The sequence below is a fragment of the Heptranchias perlo genome, chromosome 22 (assembly GCF_035084215.1).
Source record: "Heptranchias perlo isolate sHepPer1 chromosome 22, sHepPer1.hap1, whole genome shotgun sequence".
Lineage (NCBI taxonomy): Eukaryota > Metazoa > Chordata > Chondrichthyes > Hexanchiformes > Hexanchidae > Heptranchias > Heptranchias perlo.
The window spans coordinates 39480525-39501310 of record NC_090346.1 but is presented as its reverse complement, the minus strand read 5'-3'; the positions used below and the strand labels follow the sequence as shown (position 1 = coordinate 39501310).

The 20786-nt window shown below is 39.4% G+C and overlaps 2 protein-coding genes across 2 annotated transcripts in view; one reads left to right on the top strand and one right to left on the bottom strand.

Annotated features, from left to right (window-relative positions):
- The window catches only part of nubp1 (nucleotide binding protein 1 (MinD homolog, E. coli)), a 61937-nt gene extending 60282 nt beyond the window's left edge, over positions 1–1655 (top strand). Inside the window, exon 11 of the mRNA XM_068003347.1 lies at positions 435–1655. Within this exon, the coding sequence (XP_067859448.1) occupies positions 435–487 (53 nt within the window). The 3' untranslated portion in view covers positions 488–1655. The remainder of the gene's footprint in view (positions 1–434) is intronic.
- LOC137340688 (Golgi apparatus membrane protein TVP23 homolog A-like) overlaps positions 1513–20786 on the bottom strand; it is a 53442-nt gene continuing 34168 nt past the window's right edge. Inside the window, exons 6-7 of the mRNA XM_068003348.1 lie at positions 16258–16386; positions 1513–1856 (exon numbers count right to left, since the gene is read on the bottom strand). Of these exons, the coding sequence (XP_067859449.1) occupies positions 1812–1856; positions 16258–16386 (174 nt within the window). The 3' untranslated portion in view covers positions 1513–1811. The remainder of the gene's footprint in view (positions 1857–16257; positions 16387–20786) is intronic.

Genomic DNA, 20786 nt, shown 5'->3' with positions numbered 1-20786 from the left:
TTATATAAAAAAAAATCAGTCCTGCAAATGTATAAAGTTAGAACTGTATGTTTACAGCAAACCCAACAATTGCCACACCAGTTCACTATGCATGATGGCTTTCCCTGACAATGAATAATGATTAAACATTTGAGCCTAAATTTTCCTGAGGTTGTGCCAGTGGCGAGTTTCCTTGCCCATTGCCAACACTATCAGAAAATGACAGGCATTGTGAGGTAATACCTCACCACCAGTGCAAACTCAGAAACTTTACCCCTTTAACGGTGTGTACTCTACACTTGGCCTGGAAGGAGGGATAGCTTAACAAATATAGAAATGAGGATTACTTGTACTTCACTGCAAGATATGTTGTGTGCCTTAAATTTCTATTTGTTGGGTTCTTCCACAATCTTTCAAGTAGTAATTACTGAAAAAAAAAAATATTTCTGAAACAGGAATCCAGGAACACTGTGCCACTCATAGCGCTGAAGTGGGAAAAACTGCCTAATGTGAGCCCACGAAAATTCTCCACAATCTGCTGAGCAAATTTGACCAACTTACGTCAGTCAGTGAAGGAACAGCAGCTGAAATCGACTGAATTCTCTGTCTGACTGCATCTCTCGTAATTATAGAACTTCACCCCACTAGAATTTCTTACAGCAATATTTGCAGTCCTTATTGGTAATCTCTGAAATGCAAGATCTGCTCTTTGTCATCTTGGCCCTACTCCTGTACTGAGCAAAGTTTTGCTTTTAGATTTCAGTTTCAATGGAAAAGAACACAAATGTAGGGTGTCTGGTTGATCAAAATGAATATTGCACTATTAGACAATATAATACAGGGGAGAGAAGAGATTGTGATTGGGTAGTTTAATTAGGTTGGGAGGAGGAGTTAAACATAGATGTTTCTTCATTTGGCTGCACATCAATATATGGTGAAGAGGCCAAGGACAACTGAAGGAAAGAGTTGTCCTTGGCTGTTCTCATACACCTCCGAGCAGCCAAGTCATAACTCACTAGAGGCATAGCAACAGAACCACCATAATAGGAATTCCATACCCTTTATTTATTTTCAAATTTAAAGTATATAAAATATGTTCTGCAGCTTCCTGTAACAAAGTAATTTCACTCCTTGTAGGTTTTTGACTATGTTGAGAGAAATAAGGTCCACTGATAGCTGCCTTCTCCTAGTTGCTTTTTAAAAAAAGTCCATTAAAAATTGTTTAATGGGTAATAAAGTTTTGACACCTACAGTCAGCAGTTCCACCAAATAAATCCTCATGAGAACTCAATTTTTTTCCATCTAGTACTAAAGATTTCCCCTTCCTCCTCCCCACCATTTTGGTTTCTTTCACTTTGACCAAATGAGAAGTGCAAACCTTTGATACGTGTATGTATAGATTGATTGTAATCTATCAATGTTCATATTAAGTGGGTACAAAAGTTGTCCATACTCTAGCCCCAAAAGATACATGACACAGCTAGATTCTGACCAATCTTGTCAACATTTTGTAAGATCAAAAGAGTAATCATGTAAAGTAATAATTTTTTATTATACATTGAAATGATGTTGACAGTTTAATAAACCTGACCTCAAAAGGTGAGCAAGGCACTGTACTTTCAGAACAAAGTGTTTTCCAAAATTTACAACATAAATAAACTACCTTTAGCTTACAACTCTATTCTTGGCATTCATTGAATTATGTTAGTTTTGTGCTACATATTAGTTACAGTTCCATGCAGAACACACGTAGCTGCAGCTGCTATGAACGATTTAGAAACAAATCCAGTTGGTCGATGCAATAGGTTAATTTCCATGGCCCCAAACAAAACTTATCCAAAGTACTTTCTTTTCCCATCAGTGGTGTTCCAAAGTGTCTAGAAAAAAAAAGAAATTCTTTAGAACTGGTGTAATTATTATTGCTAATCAGTTTTGTAAACCACCATGGCAATGGTGCTGGTATGGTGAAACTCTAGATACACCCATTTGCAGCTAGAATATCTTTTTCAATACAGAATGATTAAAAAGATTAGCTTGGTTGCATCATTCTTTGCAAGAGTTCTTGAAACATTTTTCTGATTTAAAAGCAAGCCAGCTTTCCATACAGGAAATATTCACAGCTACACCATTTGCTGTAAAGGAGATATAATTAGTTCCATTTATGTACAGAGGCAAGACATCAAAAATTAATTTCTATTTGGGGATGCAGGACCTTGCATAAAAAGACTATAATCTATTACAAATAGATCTATGGAAACAATATACAGTGCAAATATTACCAAGTATGTAAACCTAAAAATACCATGATAGGGTCAGACCTCTTGTGTGCTTCAACCCCAGATTCCACAATTACTCTTATCAGCAGCCCTCCAGCTTTGAGACATGTGTCATACTTTTTCATTTCTTGATTGGGTTTCTGACCTTGGGGACGAGCTAGAGAATTACGAGTCTCTGCCAATCTAGCGAAGGACTTCTCCCAGTAACAAAAAATACCATTTATTGCAGTTGGTTAGATGATTTGAAGAATTAAAAGCAAAAGACTGCAGATGCTGGAAATCTGAAATAAAAACAGAAAATGCTGGAGAAGCTCAGCAAGTCAGGCAGCATCTGTGGAGAAAAACAGAGTGAACAGTTCAGGTCGAAGATCTTTCGTCAGAACTGGGAGATGTTAAGAGTTAAAGTTTAAGTTTTTGAGCAAGTATAGAGCCTGGTCTAAGGACAGGATTGGATTGACCAGTGAACACCTGGCATTTTTGCCCAAACCATGGCAATCACTGATGCTGTTTCCCATGTGAGAAAGCTGAAGTCACCAGAACAGAACACAACACAATAGAAAAATACATGAATTTGTGGAAGATCCCAGGGATGTACTGGTCAGTGTTCAAATGCACTAAACATAAGCACCAACAAAGAAGAATCAACTAGCAATAGACAGAACAATGGGTAACACTGATGGCTGGTAGTAATGGCCTTATGATAGATGCTAATGTCAGTACTGCCTATGCCAACAGCATAGGCTTTGTGCTGATTAGTACCAAATATGTTCTCTTGGTCCTCGGGTACCTGTAGATGAAGCAGACAGCATCTGCTTTGACTATTTCAACATGGTACTTAGTACTGGTTTGAAATTTTTAAATACACCAGAGGAAAAGGGGACACCGGTTACAGAAACAGAAGTCAAATTTATGAAGATGTGGACACAGCTGAAAGATTAAACAAGTTCTTTGGTGTTTATAAGTAAAAAGTACAGCTTAGCAAGCAAACAGATGTTCCAAGATAGACAGATTCAGGGATGTAATAACTACTACTAAGCAGATAACTGGATACTTGAACAAAATCTAAGTAAATAATGCACCTGGGCTGTGTGGGATATACCCAATGTTTTATAGAACCCAGGACAAACTAGCAATAGCAGTGGCAGAGCTATTTAGGGATTTGCTAGAAAATAGTAGTACTGCAAAGTACCAAATGCAGTACCTTTATCTAAAAAGGGAACTAGGGCAATCTGGTTAACTACAGATCATTTTGCCAAACATCAATACTTGAATTTTAGGAAGACAACACACCTCAAAATAGTCTACAAAACCAGATGTGGTACTAGTGGGATTGTACCAAGATGGATTAAAGATTGGGTGGGTGATGGAAGACAGAGTCTGTGTGAATGGAGGTATTGTGATCAGAGGTGTAATGAGTGCAGCCCTGCAGGGCTTGGTGCTGGAACCAGTATTCTGACATTTTTATAAATGATGTAAAAAAAGAGTACCAGTAGCTACATTTAAAAATCTTCAAGTGACACCAAAACAGTTTATACAGTGGAGGATGGGGAGAAGCTACAGGAAGACTTAGATTGAGGAAATAGACAGAGCAGTTTACTGGGTATACATGTAGGGTAAACTGTTTTCCACACCCACTCCCCCTTCAAGTGGAAAGAGCTGATGCATTTCTTCAACTCCAAGATTAAGACTGTCCGAGTTACTGGCTTTGCTGTTACCTTCCCTTCCGGTCCCCAGATTTCCACCAGTACTACCCCTTTGCCTGTTACCTTGCAATTTCTGCCCATGCCCTCTCCTTGGTCATCTCTTGAGATCCCCCTCCTGCTCCACTGATCCGGTTCTCACTCAATCCTGGTCACTCAACTACCCATATCTCTTCAGAATTCTAGGCTATGACTAGCTGAAAAAACACAGGCTTTGAAGCTGGTTTTCATCCAGAGGCCAATTTTTTTTTGATGCAATAATGGGATCCAGCAGGAGAAAGTTTAAGTGTTTAAAGTTTGAATAAAAATAAAGTAAAAAGTAAAGTTAAAATAATTAGACGAAAATGGTGATGAAAACAGGAAGCAGAAGCATAGTGGTTAAAATTTTTACTGATCCAATTGTTTACAGATATTACATTAAGTTACTCCTGAGATTTTAACAGCTTTATTACATCAATATCAGAGTTTGTCTTATACTATATAAGCTAAAAATTTGAAGCACCCTGAATATTTCTCTGCTGGCAGTCTAAAGGGTTAGAAAGAGATGGCGCCATTGGGAAGAGGCAGAAAGTAGAAACCATATAACAATATAGGTCCAAGAGCTTTCTGCTTTAGATGAGGTCTTTAAAAAAGTGTTGCAGATATTCTACGAGAGCCAACTACTTATCTATTTTCAAAGAAAGTATTTGCTCCAAATACAGAACCAACTAACTGTCACACTATATTTAGTTGTGGGTGTTCTGCATTAATGATCATTACTTTTAGCCTTACTTTGAATTTATAAAACCTCTTTCCAACTCTTGAAAAAAAACTAGTAAGTAGGTAACCAACCAGTGCAAAATGTTGCAAGTCTGTTACCAATAATCTAACTTCAAATCTGCTGATGTTAAAACGGAGAAAGGAACTTTGAAAGTAAAAAAAAATGCAGATTAAGTCACTCATGTTGGATCTTGTTACTCGACCATTTTATTTTACTTCATGTTTCATTCTTCTGTTTTTTTAAAATTTAACTTTAGTAAATTCATAGATTCAGAAAATACTAAAACTGCACGAGTTGCAGTTTTCATTAATCAGTCATCAATTGCACAATTCTCATGCAATATCTTTGCAGTCAGAATAGAATGGGCTACAATTCAAATGTGATTAACATTCCTTTGCACAAATATGTGTTGATTACACAGTATTTACCTGGCTGCATTTTTTCATGTTAAGTGATTTTTAAGCTGTAGGTAAAACTGTGCTGGTAATGAGACTGGTTTGGAGATCACCTCAATTGTAGAAACTGTCATAAACAAGTTATGCTGCTGCATAGAATTACTACTGCTTTAAGTCCTATCTAATATGCAGGAGCCAAACTAATTCCCCCTCTTCCCCACTAGACTATTGGTCTATTCCTATTTCAACTGGATTCTAGTTTGTACTGGCAGTATCTAGAGATCTACAAGCTGCAGCATTCCACCTTTCAGCTGTGGAATCAGAGAGGAAAGGAGAGGACTAAGAAAAATCAATAAACAAATTTATACATGTTCAAATTAGGAATTACTGGAGTATCCTTTATGCAAAAATCACTTGTTAATCTCAGCACTGGACTACCTCAATTAGTATAATTTTTTGCATGCTAGCCAAAGTATTGCTAAAAAATCTTAAAACACGTTATTTGGAATTCAACAATATTGTTAAATGGGAGGTTCCCATTAATACCCCTGAACACTACTCAATATTGCATCCAGATACAGAGTGCATACCTCAAAAGGAACACAGACACATTGTAGATGAGGCAAAGATCAATGACAATGTTTCACAGTTAAAAACCACAGAACTGAAACTAAAGCATCCACGACTAAACTCAAAAGATTGAGATGAAGGACACATGATTCATTTATTTAAAATAATTGAGGGGCAACATGAAGTGCAGCCAATGATAGTTATATCTGTGCATAAGTAAAAAGGCTTGAACTAGGCAAGGTAAACAAAAACAGCTTAGTATAAAATTCTGTTCCATTATGTCACAACAGAAATATTTGGCAACAAAGTACTTTAGTTAATATTTTCCAGCTAGGATCTTTTTATTAGTACATACATTTATAAATTGAGAGGCATTTTCCTTGTAACAGAAATCACAGAAACAGACCAAAAATGCAAAATAACCCAGCAAAAACTTTAGGAATAAACAAGTGGGAAAATAAAAAGAACTTTAACAGTGGAGAGAGTAGAGAAAGGCTATTGACGATAGGAGAATAAAAGAATTGGCAGTCACAGTGATGTATTCATATGGTGAGGCAAAGGAAGATCAGCTAGCCTGTAAAGGAGACTGCTAATTAAAGGTAAGTGACCAAGTCCAAAATAATGCTAATATCCACTCTATAGGGAGGTTCAATAATTCTAGAATCAACTTAATATCTGATGGATTTGAAAAAAAAATCTGTGCAAATGCAATTTTTATAAAACTAATGATTGTGTTGGATTTCAGCCAGAATTCTATGAGAGTAGATAGTACAACTAGTCTACATGAGGTTACATGGACTATTGCCTGGCATCCATTACTGCTAATATTAATTTTAACTAAACAGTATTTTGGAGTTGCTGCTTTCAATATACAGATTCCATACAGTGAATCCCACAGCCTTGCCATTTATGATTCCACGTATGTTGAAGTTGCCGAGTACATAAAGGACATTCTATATCAAGGCCAGGTTATTCCATGAGTGAAGTCAACTGCTTAACTTGAGTTATTAATCAGAACTCCAAGCAGCTAGATTATCCCATTGTCTATTACTTAGATAACAGTAACCTGTATTTTTTTTTAAAATGAATTCTGGTGCTAGAAATGCTTATAATATGCACCTAGTGATTTGTTCGGTCAAGATCGTTAAGCCACATGATTGACTTAAATTGTAGTTTTAAAAATGTTGCTTCTTACCTTAACATCAGTCACTGATAGCATTAGTTAAAATGAAAAAATACATTAGAAGACAAAAATAAGTGCTCTGTAGAGCACTGCTGAGCATTTGACAATCAATACTGAAGTATTAAGTACTGAAACTTGAAATAGGGATATCAATACAAAAATATTTATACATCACTGTACAGATGGAAATACCATTATTTCTGTGATTAAGAATCTACATTTACATTTCAAAGCTGTATAAAAAGCACATTAGTCATTCAAGTAATTAATTTTCTATTAATAATTAATTTTAAAAAGCACTTAATCCAGCAATGAGTTCAAAGTTAATTTACAGATTCAAATCTGTAGCCTCAGATTATTATTGCCTCAAACATCTCACCCTTGACCCCTCTGTTCTTCCAAACCACCGCCCCATCTCCAACCTCCCTTTCCTCTCAAGTCCTTGAACGTGTCGTCACCTCCCAAATCCGTGCCCAGCTTTCCCGCTACTCTACGTTTGAACCTCTCAAATCAGGTTTATGCCCCTGTCACAGCATTGCAAACAGCCCTAATCAGTCATAAATGAAATCCTCTGACTGTGATGACTATCCCTTCTCAACCTCTCTGCAGCCATCGACCTGGCTGACCACACCTTCCTCCTCTCGTCCGTTGTTCAGCTGAGTGGGACTGCCCTCACCTAATTCCAGCTGTAGCCAGAGAATCACTTGCAATGGCTTCTCTTCTAGCCCTACCTCGTGAGTCCCTCAAGGGGATCTATCCTTAGCCCCCTTCTATTCCTCATCTACATGCTGCCCCTTGGTGACATCAGAAAACACCGTCAGGTTCCATATGTATGCTGACGACACCCAGCTCTACCTCTCCACCATCTCTCTTGACCGTTCCGCTGTCTCCGTTTTGTCAGACTACATGTCCGATATCCAGTCCTGGATAAGCCAAAATGTTCTCCAATTAAACACTGGGAAGACTGAAGCCATTATCTTTAGCCCCTGCCAAAAACCCTGTTCCCTTGCCACCGATTCCATCCCACCCCCAGGCCACTGTCTCAGGCTGAACCAGACTGCTCGCAACCTCGGCATCATATTTGACCCAGATTTGAGCTTCCAACTCCATATCCTCTCTATAAATCAAGATTACATACTTCCATTTCCATAATATCACCTGTTTCCACCCATCTGCTGCTGAAACCCTTATCCATGCTATTGTTACCTCCAGACTCAATTATTCCAATGCTCTCCTGGCCAGCCTCCCATCTTCCACGCTCCATAAACTTGAGCTCATCCAAAACTCTGCTACCTCTATCCTAACTCGCAAGTCTCATTCGCTCATCACCTCTGTGTTCACTGACCTACACCAATGCCTCTATTTTAAAATTCTCATCCTCGTGTTCAAATCGCTCCATGGCTGCGCCCCTCCCTATCTCTGTAACCCCCTACAACCCTCCGAAAACACTGCATTCCTCCAATTCTGGCCTCTTATGCATCCCACCCTTCACCCTACCATTGGCAGCCATGCAGTCAGCCATCTAGGCCCTAAGCTCAAATCCCTCCCTAAACCTCCCCGCTTCTCTCTCCTCCTTAAAACCCATCGCTCACCTGTTCTAATGTCTTTCTTTGGTTCGGTGTAAATACTTGTCTGTTTACACTCCTGCAAAATGCCATGGGACACTCTACTACGTTAAAGGCACTACATAAATGCAAGTTGTTGTATTGTGGCTGGAAATCATACCTTCTAACTCTGTATGGTTCCCCTTTCCTGATGAGTCTCTAGAGTTTCCTTCCCCTTCTGAAAAGCTTTTCAGTTTTCGTCTTAGCTTCCTAATGTACATTCATGTGCAGTCCCTAGAACTCATGTAATATTTTGTATTATTCATATCAGTGATAAAAGATATTAAAAGATTGCAATTTTAGCAATAGCAGGTCCACCATGTTATTATTTCTTAGATAAAGTGCTGATAGCATTTGCTGTGAAATCGTTTGGCAGAAATCTAAGTTGATGATGAAATACAGTTGAAGAAAAAAAAAGTGTATTAGCTCTGACTGATGGTATGAGGAAGGATAGGTCAGTGATGTCAAAGTGCGGGGTTTTATTCAGGAAATAACAGCACCACCCACCCCCCCAATATATTCTCTTTCCAATAGTTCTCTGTGCAAAAGAATGTATAAGCAAGGGACTATGAGTTAAAGAATCACACACACACACACACTCCACAGAAGTAGCATAGATTAATGCAAGATTTTAAAAATCACTCCTTCAACCCTTGTTAAACAGCAGAAAATAAACTCTCCTGCAAAGCAGACCTTTCAATTGTTCAACATAACAGATATCACTAAAACAAAATTGCACAAAGCACATGTCTCCACATTGCCCTAACAACGATCCTCAAAGCTAAATACAAGGCATGCCATCGACCTTTCTACAACCCTTCTCTTCCCACTAAAAGTTAACTAGTCGCTTGAGAAAATCATATTAAGTCAAATGAATTTATATTAAAAATAATTGTTCCTTCGGTTCACCTTATTTTTCCCATTATCTACGGCACTGGGAAAGTGTGATGTGAACACTATCTGTTGCATTACCTGTAGTTTACAGCTCTCCAAATATGATGTCCGACTGAAAAAAATGACCAAGAATTAGCGATACAAGCTGGACAGATATAAAAAGTGAGTTCACACTCTGCTGTAAATATCAGTTGTCATAGTTTTTAATATTTTCAGAATACAATGCGAACATCAATAAAAAGCAACAGAAGATACCAGCATGCTAGCATAAACAGGGTGCTCCTCCAGGCAAGTATATCTTACAAACTTACATCTTTGGTGGTGGCCTGTAGCAGTCCCTTTAAGGACTGCCAGTTAGGCCACAGGTGCACCTGGTTTTCCTGAATGCAACCAGCCTAGCGCCAGCTGCATTCACGGCAACACAATTTTGTATACGCAAAGGGCCCATTTCAGGTGCAGACCCTGGATGCTTATTTTTTTGCCCACACCAATATGGCTGGCGGTGCACTTCCGGCTTGTAATGAGCGTGCCGTTCCTGCCTGTCATATTGGAGGTTTCGGCACCTGATTAGCACCCAAAAAAACAGGTGTGGTGCCATTGAATTTCTAGGCCCTTTCTAGGATTACAAATTAACACTATTATAGTCCCATTGTGCCATCCATGCCAGTTATGTGCTGGAACAATACAAAACTAATCCTACTGCCCTGTGCTCTTCCCATAGCTGCGTCTTCCCCACTTCAAATATTCATCCAATTTTCCCTTAAAAAAAATGCTATGGTCTATGTCAGGCAAGGCAACATAAACTACCCAGATCTTACATTAGTGCATGGTATGAAGGACATCTACCACTTACAAGTACCTCTCCTCACATTCTGATGAGGGTACTTTGAATACTTACCCATTAGGCAGTAGGGTATACTTCACACCCCCAACCTTCACCTGGAACTGTTCATTCACTAATCCTTACACACATTTAGTGCACACAAAGCTTCCTATGTCAAGTAGCTGTCTGTTGTATGCATGTCATCTGCATGCTGACAATTATAGCAAGTCATGGTAATAATAAATACTTCAAATTTTTTAAATTCTTTTTGAAGAGGACGACAGCCCATAATAAGAGGAAAAAAGCAACAGGTGATGGCTCCGCATACCTGTGACCTAGTTGTGGCAGTCCATCAAGGATGCCAGAGATGGGGAGGTAAAAGGGCAGAAGCCAGCCTGGATTTGTGAGGAACTTTTGCCAGCCTTCCTTTGCATTCTACCCCTTATTCATGGTCAGCAAAATGTAGCATGAAGCCCTGTAACATGCCATTCCTTAAACTGTTATGCCACGATCAGTGCCTATGGTAGAGTCTGGTTGCAGATCTGCTTGCAGCATGTGGTATATCTCCATGATGGATTATATAGTAAATCAATATCTCTGAAAACACTGCTTCTCGGACAAGTGCAAGCATGTGTGCGTGTCTGTGTGGGGCACTGTCGAGTGGGTGCCGACCTTCTCAGGTGCCACCTGGCCTGCCTGGCAACTTCCGCTCCCTCCAAAAATGCAGAGATCTAGGACAGTTCCCGTGGGGAAGTCACTGTGGCACTATTGCAACAGGAGTAAAAAAGAATGCAGCACCTCAGCAAAAGCCACAAAGCTCTTCAAACATCTCTCAGTGACAAGAGGGGAAAAAGATATAAGAAAATAGCTTCAGCGATGGTCTGACAATGTTACACTCTCAGTACTAGTTTCTTTAAGTTGATTTCCATATACAGCACAACAGCTACCAACCCTGAACACCCAATTTAGCTGAGTGAGCAAAGGAAACTGTGAAATGGGTGGAAATGGAAAATTGTGCACATGGTGTAATGACACTTAGGCATCCACATATATGCGTCATGCATCTGCTGCAAACTGGCAGGTGCTTTCTGCACCAATTTAAATCTAGATTGAAGAATCTAAACTAATGCCAAAAGGGCGGAGACGCAAGTTTTCATTCAATTTTCCAATCGAGAAAATGGGTGTTTCCAATCAAAAAATCTAGGCATGTGTGTCAAGAGTGCAAAATTCATCATACCAAGCATTGACATCTCTCACTTTGGCAAACATAAAATTTCAAAAGGCAATATCCATTTCTAAATTCAAGCCATAATAGTGAAAGAATGTTGTGTATATGGACCTGGTTTTGAAAAAAATTAAAGAGAAACCACTCCTTTTACAAGATCACTATATTGTCTTTAGTCCTGATCACTGTTTCTGTTACACCTTTTCTAATTTGCTGATCTTCTCCATCAGAGACATTCAACCTTTGAACTGAGAGCTGGGTACATGTGAAAACCAATGAGTAGGCTGCATATATTTATGCAGAAACACAAGCCCCTAAGTGCAAAAAAGCGAGACACCCATACACAAATATATTCCAAGGTCGCAAGTAAAAGAAGTTTAAGCCCTCTCCTTCTTTATCCCTCCTTTTCACCTCCCCCTGTCCATTCTTCCCTTCCCTCCAAAGCTTGAGGACTTGGAAGCATCAGCTCTTTAAAAGTTCCTGGGCCTGGAGAACTGGCAAAGGCTGGTCAAAAAACAGAAAATACTGGAGAAGCTCAGCAGGTTAGGCAGCAACTGTGGAGAAAGAAAGAGTTAACGAAGACCTTTCGTCAGAACTCAAGGTAAAGGCTGATTCCTGATTGGTGGATTTTGACCAAATAGGGAGAAACTTTTCCCTAGTCCTCCAAGCCTGGGAAGTTTAAAGAGTTGAAGTTGAAATCAACTTTGTCCAAAAGCGTGCAAAGAAGAAAAGGAACCAACAAAATCTTGGGAAGTCAGGAAGGAGCACTTGGCCCACAGCCTATCTCTTGAACATCTCCCTTCTATCTTGACCAAGAGCTTACCAAAGGAATAATAGCACTACCTCCATGAGTAAGCTCCCTCTGCTGCATTAAATGCAAATTCACGATGGAGTCTCAAAACACCGCAGGTAACCAAAATGTTAGAAATCCTTAGAAACTGTTCATAAAATCACATTCAGGAGTTGTAGATAAGCAAAGGATTTAACTGAAACATTCTTTAAACCCAATATGGATATGGACAGTTAAGTATGTAGCACATCTGTAGAGCAGCCCAAGTACGAAGCCTTTGTGCAAATGGTTGTTGAATCATTTGACACTTCCAACAATCAACATATATTTATCATTTAATCAGGGTGCTCCACGAGTAAACGAATGGGCAGATCTGGAAAATGATCAGTATAATCAAATTTGTACTGATCACTACAAGCAGTTGTAGAAATACAGTATTCCATTTTATATGATTTTGGCAGTTACAAATTGAGCATAACATCACTACAGGTGGCTTTTACTTTCATTAAAAATATTACAAGTACATTAAAATGTATTGGAATTTCAGTGACTTCTCATTATGAACTTATTCACAAAAGCCTCAACTTACAACACGGTTTTGCTAATCCATTAGTGCTGAAATACAATGAAATTAAATGGAAAACCAGGTTTCACACACTGCAGCTTTAAAGTGTTCAAATTCTACTAATTATTCTTTTACAAACTATGAAGTTCAACAACCTACAATATATAACATTCACAATGAGAAGTCACAGGGTACGATTTACAATCTAGAAGTAGGATATAATTCATACATAAACCGAACAAAAGTTGTGGCTATGACATTTGGATAAGTATTCAACTGAAATATAAATGAGATATAAATAGTAATTCAAGTGCAAACTGTAGTCATAGGAACAGGAGTAGGCCACTCAGCCCTTCGTGCCTGCTCCGCCATTTGATAAGATCATGGCTGATCTGTGATCTAACTCCATATACCTGCCTTTGGCCCATATCCCTTAATACCTTTGGTTGCCAAAAAGCTATCTATCTCAGATTTAAATTTAGCAATTGAGCTAGTATCAATTGCCATTTGCGGAAGAGAGTTCCAAACTTCTACAACCCTTTGTGTGTAGAAATGTTTTCTAATCTCGCTCCTGAAAGGTCTGGCTCTAATTTTTAGACTCTGCCCCCTACTCCTAAAATCCCCAACCAGTGGAAATAGTTTCTCTCTATCCACCCTATCGGTTCCCCTTAATATCTTATAAACTTCGATCAGATCACCCCTTAACCTTCGAAACTCCAGAGAATACAACCCCAATTTGTGTAATCTCTCCTCGTAACTTAACCCTTGAAGTCCGGGTATCATTCTAGTAAACCTACGCATCACTCCCTCCAAGGCCAATATGTCCTTACGAAGGTCCGAAGGTCCAAAGGTCATGTTCCAGTGATATCGCTGAACTCCCCTATGCCACTGGTTTTCAATTATAAGATCATCTTTATAAAAATGAATGTCATGTGTGGTATAAATTTTAAAATTTAATCAAATTATTGCTAGATTTTCCCACTATCTGTGTTTTATTCTATAAATGTCTTAACTAAATTAAATCTCATACATGCTGTATTTGGTTAGTGAATTTAAAATGTCACCCATGGAACAACTTAGTGAGGGAAGCAGTAAAAAGTTTAAACAACAGATTGCAGATTCTGAACATAAATGCCCATAGAGAGAGAGAAGTGGCTCTCATGGAAATGCTCTCTCTTTAACAGTGTAGAAGTTGATTTCCAGCAAGTTATAAACGTGTAATTTTTCCTTAGGAGGTCACTCTTTTGTTGGCCGTTTCAGCATTTAAATGATTTATCAATCCAAAATATTTAGCAGGAATTAATGACTGGAGAACTATCAGAAACAGGGTTTGCTCCAGTGTATTGTGGTGACAATAAACATTTTGCTAGGTTTTATTCTAGAATAAGAGAGACTGTGCTTTGTGCTTTTGTTATCTCAAAGATCCCTATTTCAACATCAAAACATGCAGAAATATTCAATCTATGGGGAAATAGCAATGGCAAGAGTTTGTTGCATTTGTGGTCAGCCTCTTAAGCAACATATTAAATATCAATTATCCCACATAGGAAAAGAAAGCTATATGAACATTTTTTCATCAGAATGGCATCTAATTTTTTTCCAATAAACTATGAAAACAACCTGACCCTTAGATCACTGAAAGAAAAAAAAACAGAACCTGTGACAGGGAACCAACTTTGTTCAGTCCAAACAGGAGCTATTTAGTCAGGTTATCTTTAGTATTGAGGCCAATATTGATAACATGATTATTAAAAAAAAAAAATCAGGTATGAAAAAAGGCCACGAGTGCTCCAACTCCCTCATCATAGTATCCAACTGTATTTAAACAACCCAATCTAAATATGGTTAATCTAAATATTTATCATGTTCTTCCCGATCTCTGTTTTAAAATTACTTTTGACCAATTTTCTCTGGTTTTACCTTCCAGTTTACTTGAAAGTAGTAATCTGGGTCTACCTTGTCATAGAATATTTTATACACTTCGGTGAAATTTTGTCCCCCCCTTCACTGTCTTCTTTCTAGACTGTAAAGGTGAAGCTTCTTTAATCATTCCTCACCTCCTTTACACTCGATAAGTCTTACTACGCTTTTCTGCATCCTTTATAAACTTTTTGTGGTGTGGTGACCAAACTGATTATAGAACTAAGGAAGATGGTTTAACCACATTGAAGTATTGAACATCGACATTTAAGAGGGAATTGGGTAAACCTTTGAAGAAAGAAATAATTAATGGGTACAGACAAAAAAAAGAGAGAAAGGAGATTAGAATATAGATAGGTGTGGAGCTAACAGCGATACAGGCATGATGGGCCAAATGGCCTTCTTTTGGACTGAAATATCCATAAGTCTGTGATATAATTATGATATAATGCTAATATTAAAATGGTCAAGACATTTAGTTACCTAATTCCAGCATAGGCCATGGGCAAAGAGGGAACAAACTGGCCGCCTGTAGTTGGAATTTGAGATAGAACCCGGGACAATTCCACTGGGATTTTGCCAGGAACCATTTTCCGGTTCTGGGGGCATAGATGGATCTTTCATCCGAATCCCTCCCATGTCAAAGGGGAGTTTTATGGAGAAGTTCCGGAGGGGATCGACGACCTTGTCCGAATGGCTCAATTTGGAGCTGAAAACTCCAAAAAGTTTAAATGTTTTCTTTGGTTCCGTTGGGCACCAGGGAACCTCAGTAGGAACAGTTGTGCCATTGTGGCCATTACAACACACAAGGCTGAATCAGCCTGGACACCACTGAGGCATACATTCAGGCGCAGGCAAGCCATGCAAATAACCCCATCCCTGGAATTTGGGATGGGGTCTCTAGTCTGGGGCTAGGAAAGGTGCGGGTTACACTTGGCCGCACTTCATGATCAAAGTAGGTGCCCAGAAATTTTAAAGCCTAGTGTTCTGAATAGGATTTACAGCTGTCCTCCAACATACAGTTGCCAAATTAAAATGCTCATTACCTTTGAATTATAACCTCTAGCAATAACATCGGTCTGTTTGGAATATTTTTGCAATGGCTGGGATATTGAACTTTGTATTTATACTTTTTAAATGTATTTATTTGGCTGGGAGGAAAGGATAGTCTGATCCACAGACATCCCGATGCCCACAGTCAACATAATTCATTTTTCAGCCAGCTGAGCATAGAACTAGACCTGCCATTTGTTTTCACCCCACAAATGAAGCACTTTGACCTCCAAAACAAAAATGCGCAGTGTTCATCCAAAAAATAAAAAGTCACTTGAAACTGCAGCTTAAGTTTGGGCCCACCAATTGGAGCACAAGTCTAATGCCAGAGCTATTTGATTCAAAGATTACTTTTTTTGGTGAACTGCTTTACAAGTAATATCCAAAATATTTCTCTTGAGATCATCATATTTTAATAGAACCTTTCGTTGAGAACCCAAACAGTTTAGAAAATGCCATTAAGTATTCTTCGATGCTTGCTAATAAAAATTAGTTTTTTGGCATATACTCTTAGCCTTACCCTCTGGAAGAGTTGCTGGCCTAGATACGTTGAAGCTGCTCTTGTGACGGTCTTGCTGCCTCCAAGCTTGCAGCGGATGTATCCGTACAGATTAGCTGCTTGCAAGGAAAGTCCCGCTATCACCAAGGCCTGCAAGGCATAGTACATTAGTGGGCTAAAGATACACAAGTCAAATAAAATAAAATGGCAACTTTAAATTATTTTTATAATTATACTTTTATGCACTCTCTTTCTGAACATTCTTAATTCATGACATATGTATAAATCCAAGAATAAATTAATATGGAGCAATGATAAGAACGGAGATGATTCCAGCATTTAGCCCTGATTCCTTTGAGGTCCTGATGCAGGAGATGCAGTGAAATAGGGTGGGCCTCTTTGGAGCTGAAGATCAGCCATCTGTTGAAGCAGAAGTCCAAGCTACATGGGTGGAGGTAGCAGAGTGAGTAAATACTGTCATACCTGGTAGAAAATGAGGAAGAAGTTTGCTGATATCAAGAGAAGTACCAAGGTACGTGTACTCACCTTTGTATACATACTCTTCCTCCTAGAAGACATGGCACCAATGCCAAAGCTTCATCAGGGAGGAAGCATTCAAAGACCATTTACCCCACCTGACAACGAACCTTCACCAGAAGGTAGTCATCATCACATTGCTGTTTGTGGGACTTTGCTGTGTGCAAATTGGCTGCCATGTTTCCTACAACAGTGACTACAGTTCAAAAATACATCATTGGCTGTAAAGCACTTTGGGATGTCCTGAGGTCATAAAAGGCCCTATATAAATGCAAGTTCTTTTTTTAAACATCTTCTTAAGTCTGCCTATACAGAAAGGTTGTGCATAAAGAAGGGATCAGGACATGCAGGGGATCAGCCACGTTTAGCAGTTCACCCAATGTGGAGCAGCTTGGACAAGAATCTGTGGAAGGAATTGGTGAGGGTGCATTTGGAGGTGTGCTACCACACCCAGAAAATATGCTCCTTATCCTTCCTACACTCACCTTCTTAATCATCTCCACTGGGGCTACAATTGCTAAGCAACTACATGATGTGCAAAATATCTCTTGACCTAACCTCTCTTTGAAGGTGGTATCTTCAGGACGCATTGTAAATCTTCTTCCTATATATAGATGAAGCAAGAGCCTGGCACAACACAGCAGCTGGCATCAAGCATTCCAACTGCTCTCAGCACCCGCAGTTAAGAGCACGGCGGAGAATTTAGGACAGGTCTGTAGAAGGTGTGCCAGATAAATCACAAGCAAGGAGAAGGAAGTGAAAGTGAAAATGAAAGATCTAGCCAGCCTGTAAGCCCATCCTGTATATCAACTGAACAGGAAAGGGCCTGCCTTCAGACAGGAACTCATGCTGAAGCAAGCGCCAAATCCATATTTCACATCCTTTGAGTCCATTTGCAGCAGCTGGTGGAGAATATGCAGCAGTGCTCCTCCGACAACACTGCAGAATCATTCATGAAGGATTTGTGGAATTGGAGTGTACCATGGAACAAGTGGCATTTTCATAGCTATTTGTAGGGGAGACCCAAAGTAGTAAGTCAACACACAGCAGGTGAAATAGCTTGGTGATTGTCTCTGCCATGAAGTGCAGATGAATCCAGCTTTGGTTTATAGGTCGTCACCATGGCCCACCCTAACCATATATGACACGCTACTATCATAATGGAAACTAAGGTTGCATTCCAGCTAGTGTACTATTTCTCATTTGTACAGGTTGGAGATTAGTGATATATTTGATAAGTATTTTTTCATTTTCCGTATTTTCAGCAAAAGCCCAGAGGCCTCAGTTTATTCTGTTGTTTGTCTTTGGCTTTTTAAAATCCATGGACGTCACTACAATATAGGAACAGGAGTAGGCCATTCAGCCCCTCGTGCCTGCTCCGCCATTTGATAAGATCATGGCTGATCTGTGATCTAAATCCATATACCTGCCTTTGGTCCATATCCCTTAATACCTTTGGTTGCCAAAAAGCTATCTATCTCACATTCAAATTTAGCAATTGAGCTCGTATCAATTGCCGTTTGCGGAAGAGAGTTCCAAACTTCTACAACCCTTTGTGTGGAAATGTTTTCTAATCTCGCTCCTGAAAGGTCTGGCTCTAATTTTTAGATTGTGCCCCCTACTCCTAAAATTCCCAACCAGCAGAAATAGTTTCTCTCTATCCACCCTATCCGTTCCCCTTAATATCTTATAAACTTCGATCAGATCACACCTTAACCTTTGAAACTCTGGAGAATACAACCCCAATTTGTGTAATCTCTCCTCATAACAACCCTTGAAGTCCGGGTATCATTCTAGTAAACCTACGCTGCACTCCCTCCAAGGCCAATATGTCCTTCCGAAGGTGCGGTGCCCAGAACTGCTCACAGTACTCCAGGTGCGGACTAACCAGGGTTTTATATAGCAGCAGCATAACTTCTGCCCCCTTGTACTCCAGTCCTCTAGATATAAAGGCCAACATTCCATTTGCCTTCTTGATTATTTTCTGCACCTGTTCATGACACTTCAATGATCTATGTACCTGAACCCCTAAGTCCCTTTGGGCATCCACCGTTTTTAACTTTTTACAATTTAGAAAGTACCCTGTTCTATCCTTTTTAGATCCAAAGTGGACGACCTCACATTTGTTTACATTGAATTCCATTTGCCGCAGTTTTGCCCATTCACCTAATCTATCAATATCGCTTTGCAATTTTATGTTTTAATCTACACTGCTTACAATGCCACCAATCTTTGTGTCATCGGCAAACTTAGATATGAGACTTTCTCTGCCTTCATCTAAGTCGTTAATAACTATTGTGGATAATTGAGGCCCCAAGACAGATCCCTGCGGTACTCCACTAGTCACATCCTGCCAATGTGAATACTTACCCATTATCCCTACTCTCTGTCGCCTTTCGCTCAGCCAACTTCCTAACCAAGTCCGTACTTTTCCCTCGATTCCATGGGCTTCCATCTTAGCTAACAGTCTCTTATGTGGGACCTTATCAAATGCCTTCTGGAAGTCCATATAAATAACATCCATTGACATTCCCCTGTCCACGACTTTAGTCACCTCTTCAAAAAATTCAATCAGGTTTGTCAGGCACGACCTACCTTTCACAAATCCATGCTGGCTCTCTCTGATTAACTGAAAATTCTCGAGGTGTTCAATCACCCTTTCCTTAATTATAGACTCCAGCATTTTCCGCACAACAGATGTTAGGCTAACTGGTCTATAATTCCCTGGTTTCCCTCTCTCCTTTCTTAAAAAGCGGAGTGACATGTGCAATTTTCCAATCTAGAGGGACAGTTCCTGAATCTAGAGAACTTTGAAAGATTATAGTTAGGGCATCTGCAATGTGCTCACCTGCTTCCTTTAAAACCCTGGGATGGAAACCATCTGGTCCTGGGGATTTGTCACTCTTTAGTGCTATTATTTTCTTCATTACTGTTGCTTTACTTATGTTAATTTTATCGAGTCCCTGTCCCCGATTCAATATAAGTTTTCTTGGGATTTCCGGCATGCTATTCTCTTTTTCGACTGTAAATACTAACGCAAAGTAATTGTTCAACATGTCCGCCATTTCCTCATTGTCATTGACAATATCCCCACTTTCAGTTTTTAAGGGGCCAACACTGCTCCTGACCACCCTCTTTTTCCTAATATAACTATAAAAGTTCTTCGTATTGGTTTTGATATCCCTTGCGAGTTTCTTTTCATACTCTCTTTTTGTAGCCCTTACTATCTGTTTTGTGACCCATTGTTGATCTTTGTATCTTTCCCATTCGCCAGGATCTGTGCCATTTTTTGCCTTTTTGTATGCCCTTTCCTTATGTCTTATACTGTCCCTTACCTCTTTAGTTGTCCATGGCTGTCTTTTTTGGCAAGTAGAGTTCTTGCCCCTCAGGGGTATAAACCGATTCGGTATCACGTTAAATGTTTCTTTAAACATTTCCCACTGATCATCAGTCGTTTTACCCAGTAACAGATTTGCCCAGTTTACTGTGGACAGTCTCTGTCTCATCCCATTGAAGTCGGCCTTGCCCAAGTCTAGAATCTTAGCAGCTGACTCACTTTTTTCCCTTTCAAACACTACATTGAACTCGATCATGTTATGATCACTATTGGATAGATGTTCACGCACAGTTAAGCCGTTAACTAAAACTGGTTCATTACTCATTACTAAATCTAGTATGTCTTGCCCCCTTGTTGCCTCTAGGACATACTGCTGTAGAAAACTACCCCGGACACACTCAGAAATTCGCTACCTTTCTGACAGTTGCTAGTCTGCTTTTCCCAATCTATGTGAAGGTTAAAGTCCCCCATTAAGACCACTATGCCTTTCTTACACGCTTGTCTAATCTCTGCATTTATACAATCTCGCACTTCAGAGCTGCTGCCAGGGCTCCTATATACAACTCCCACTATAGTCTTAGATCCTTTCCTATTTCTCAATTCAACCCATAAGGTCTCTGTTGGCTGCTTACCTCTCGTTATATCCCCCTTTATCATTGAAGTGATTTCATCTCTA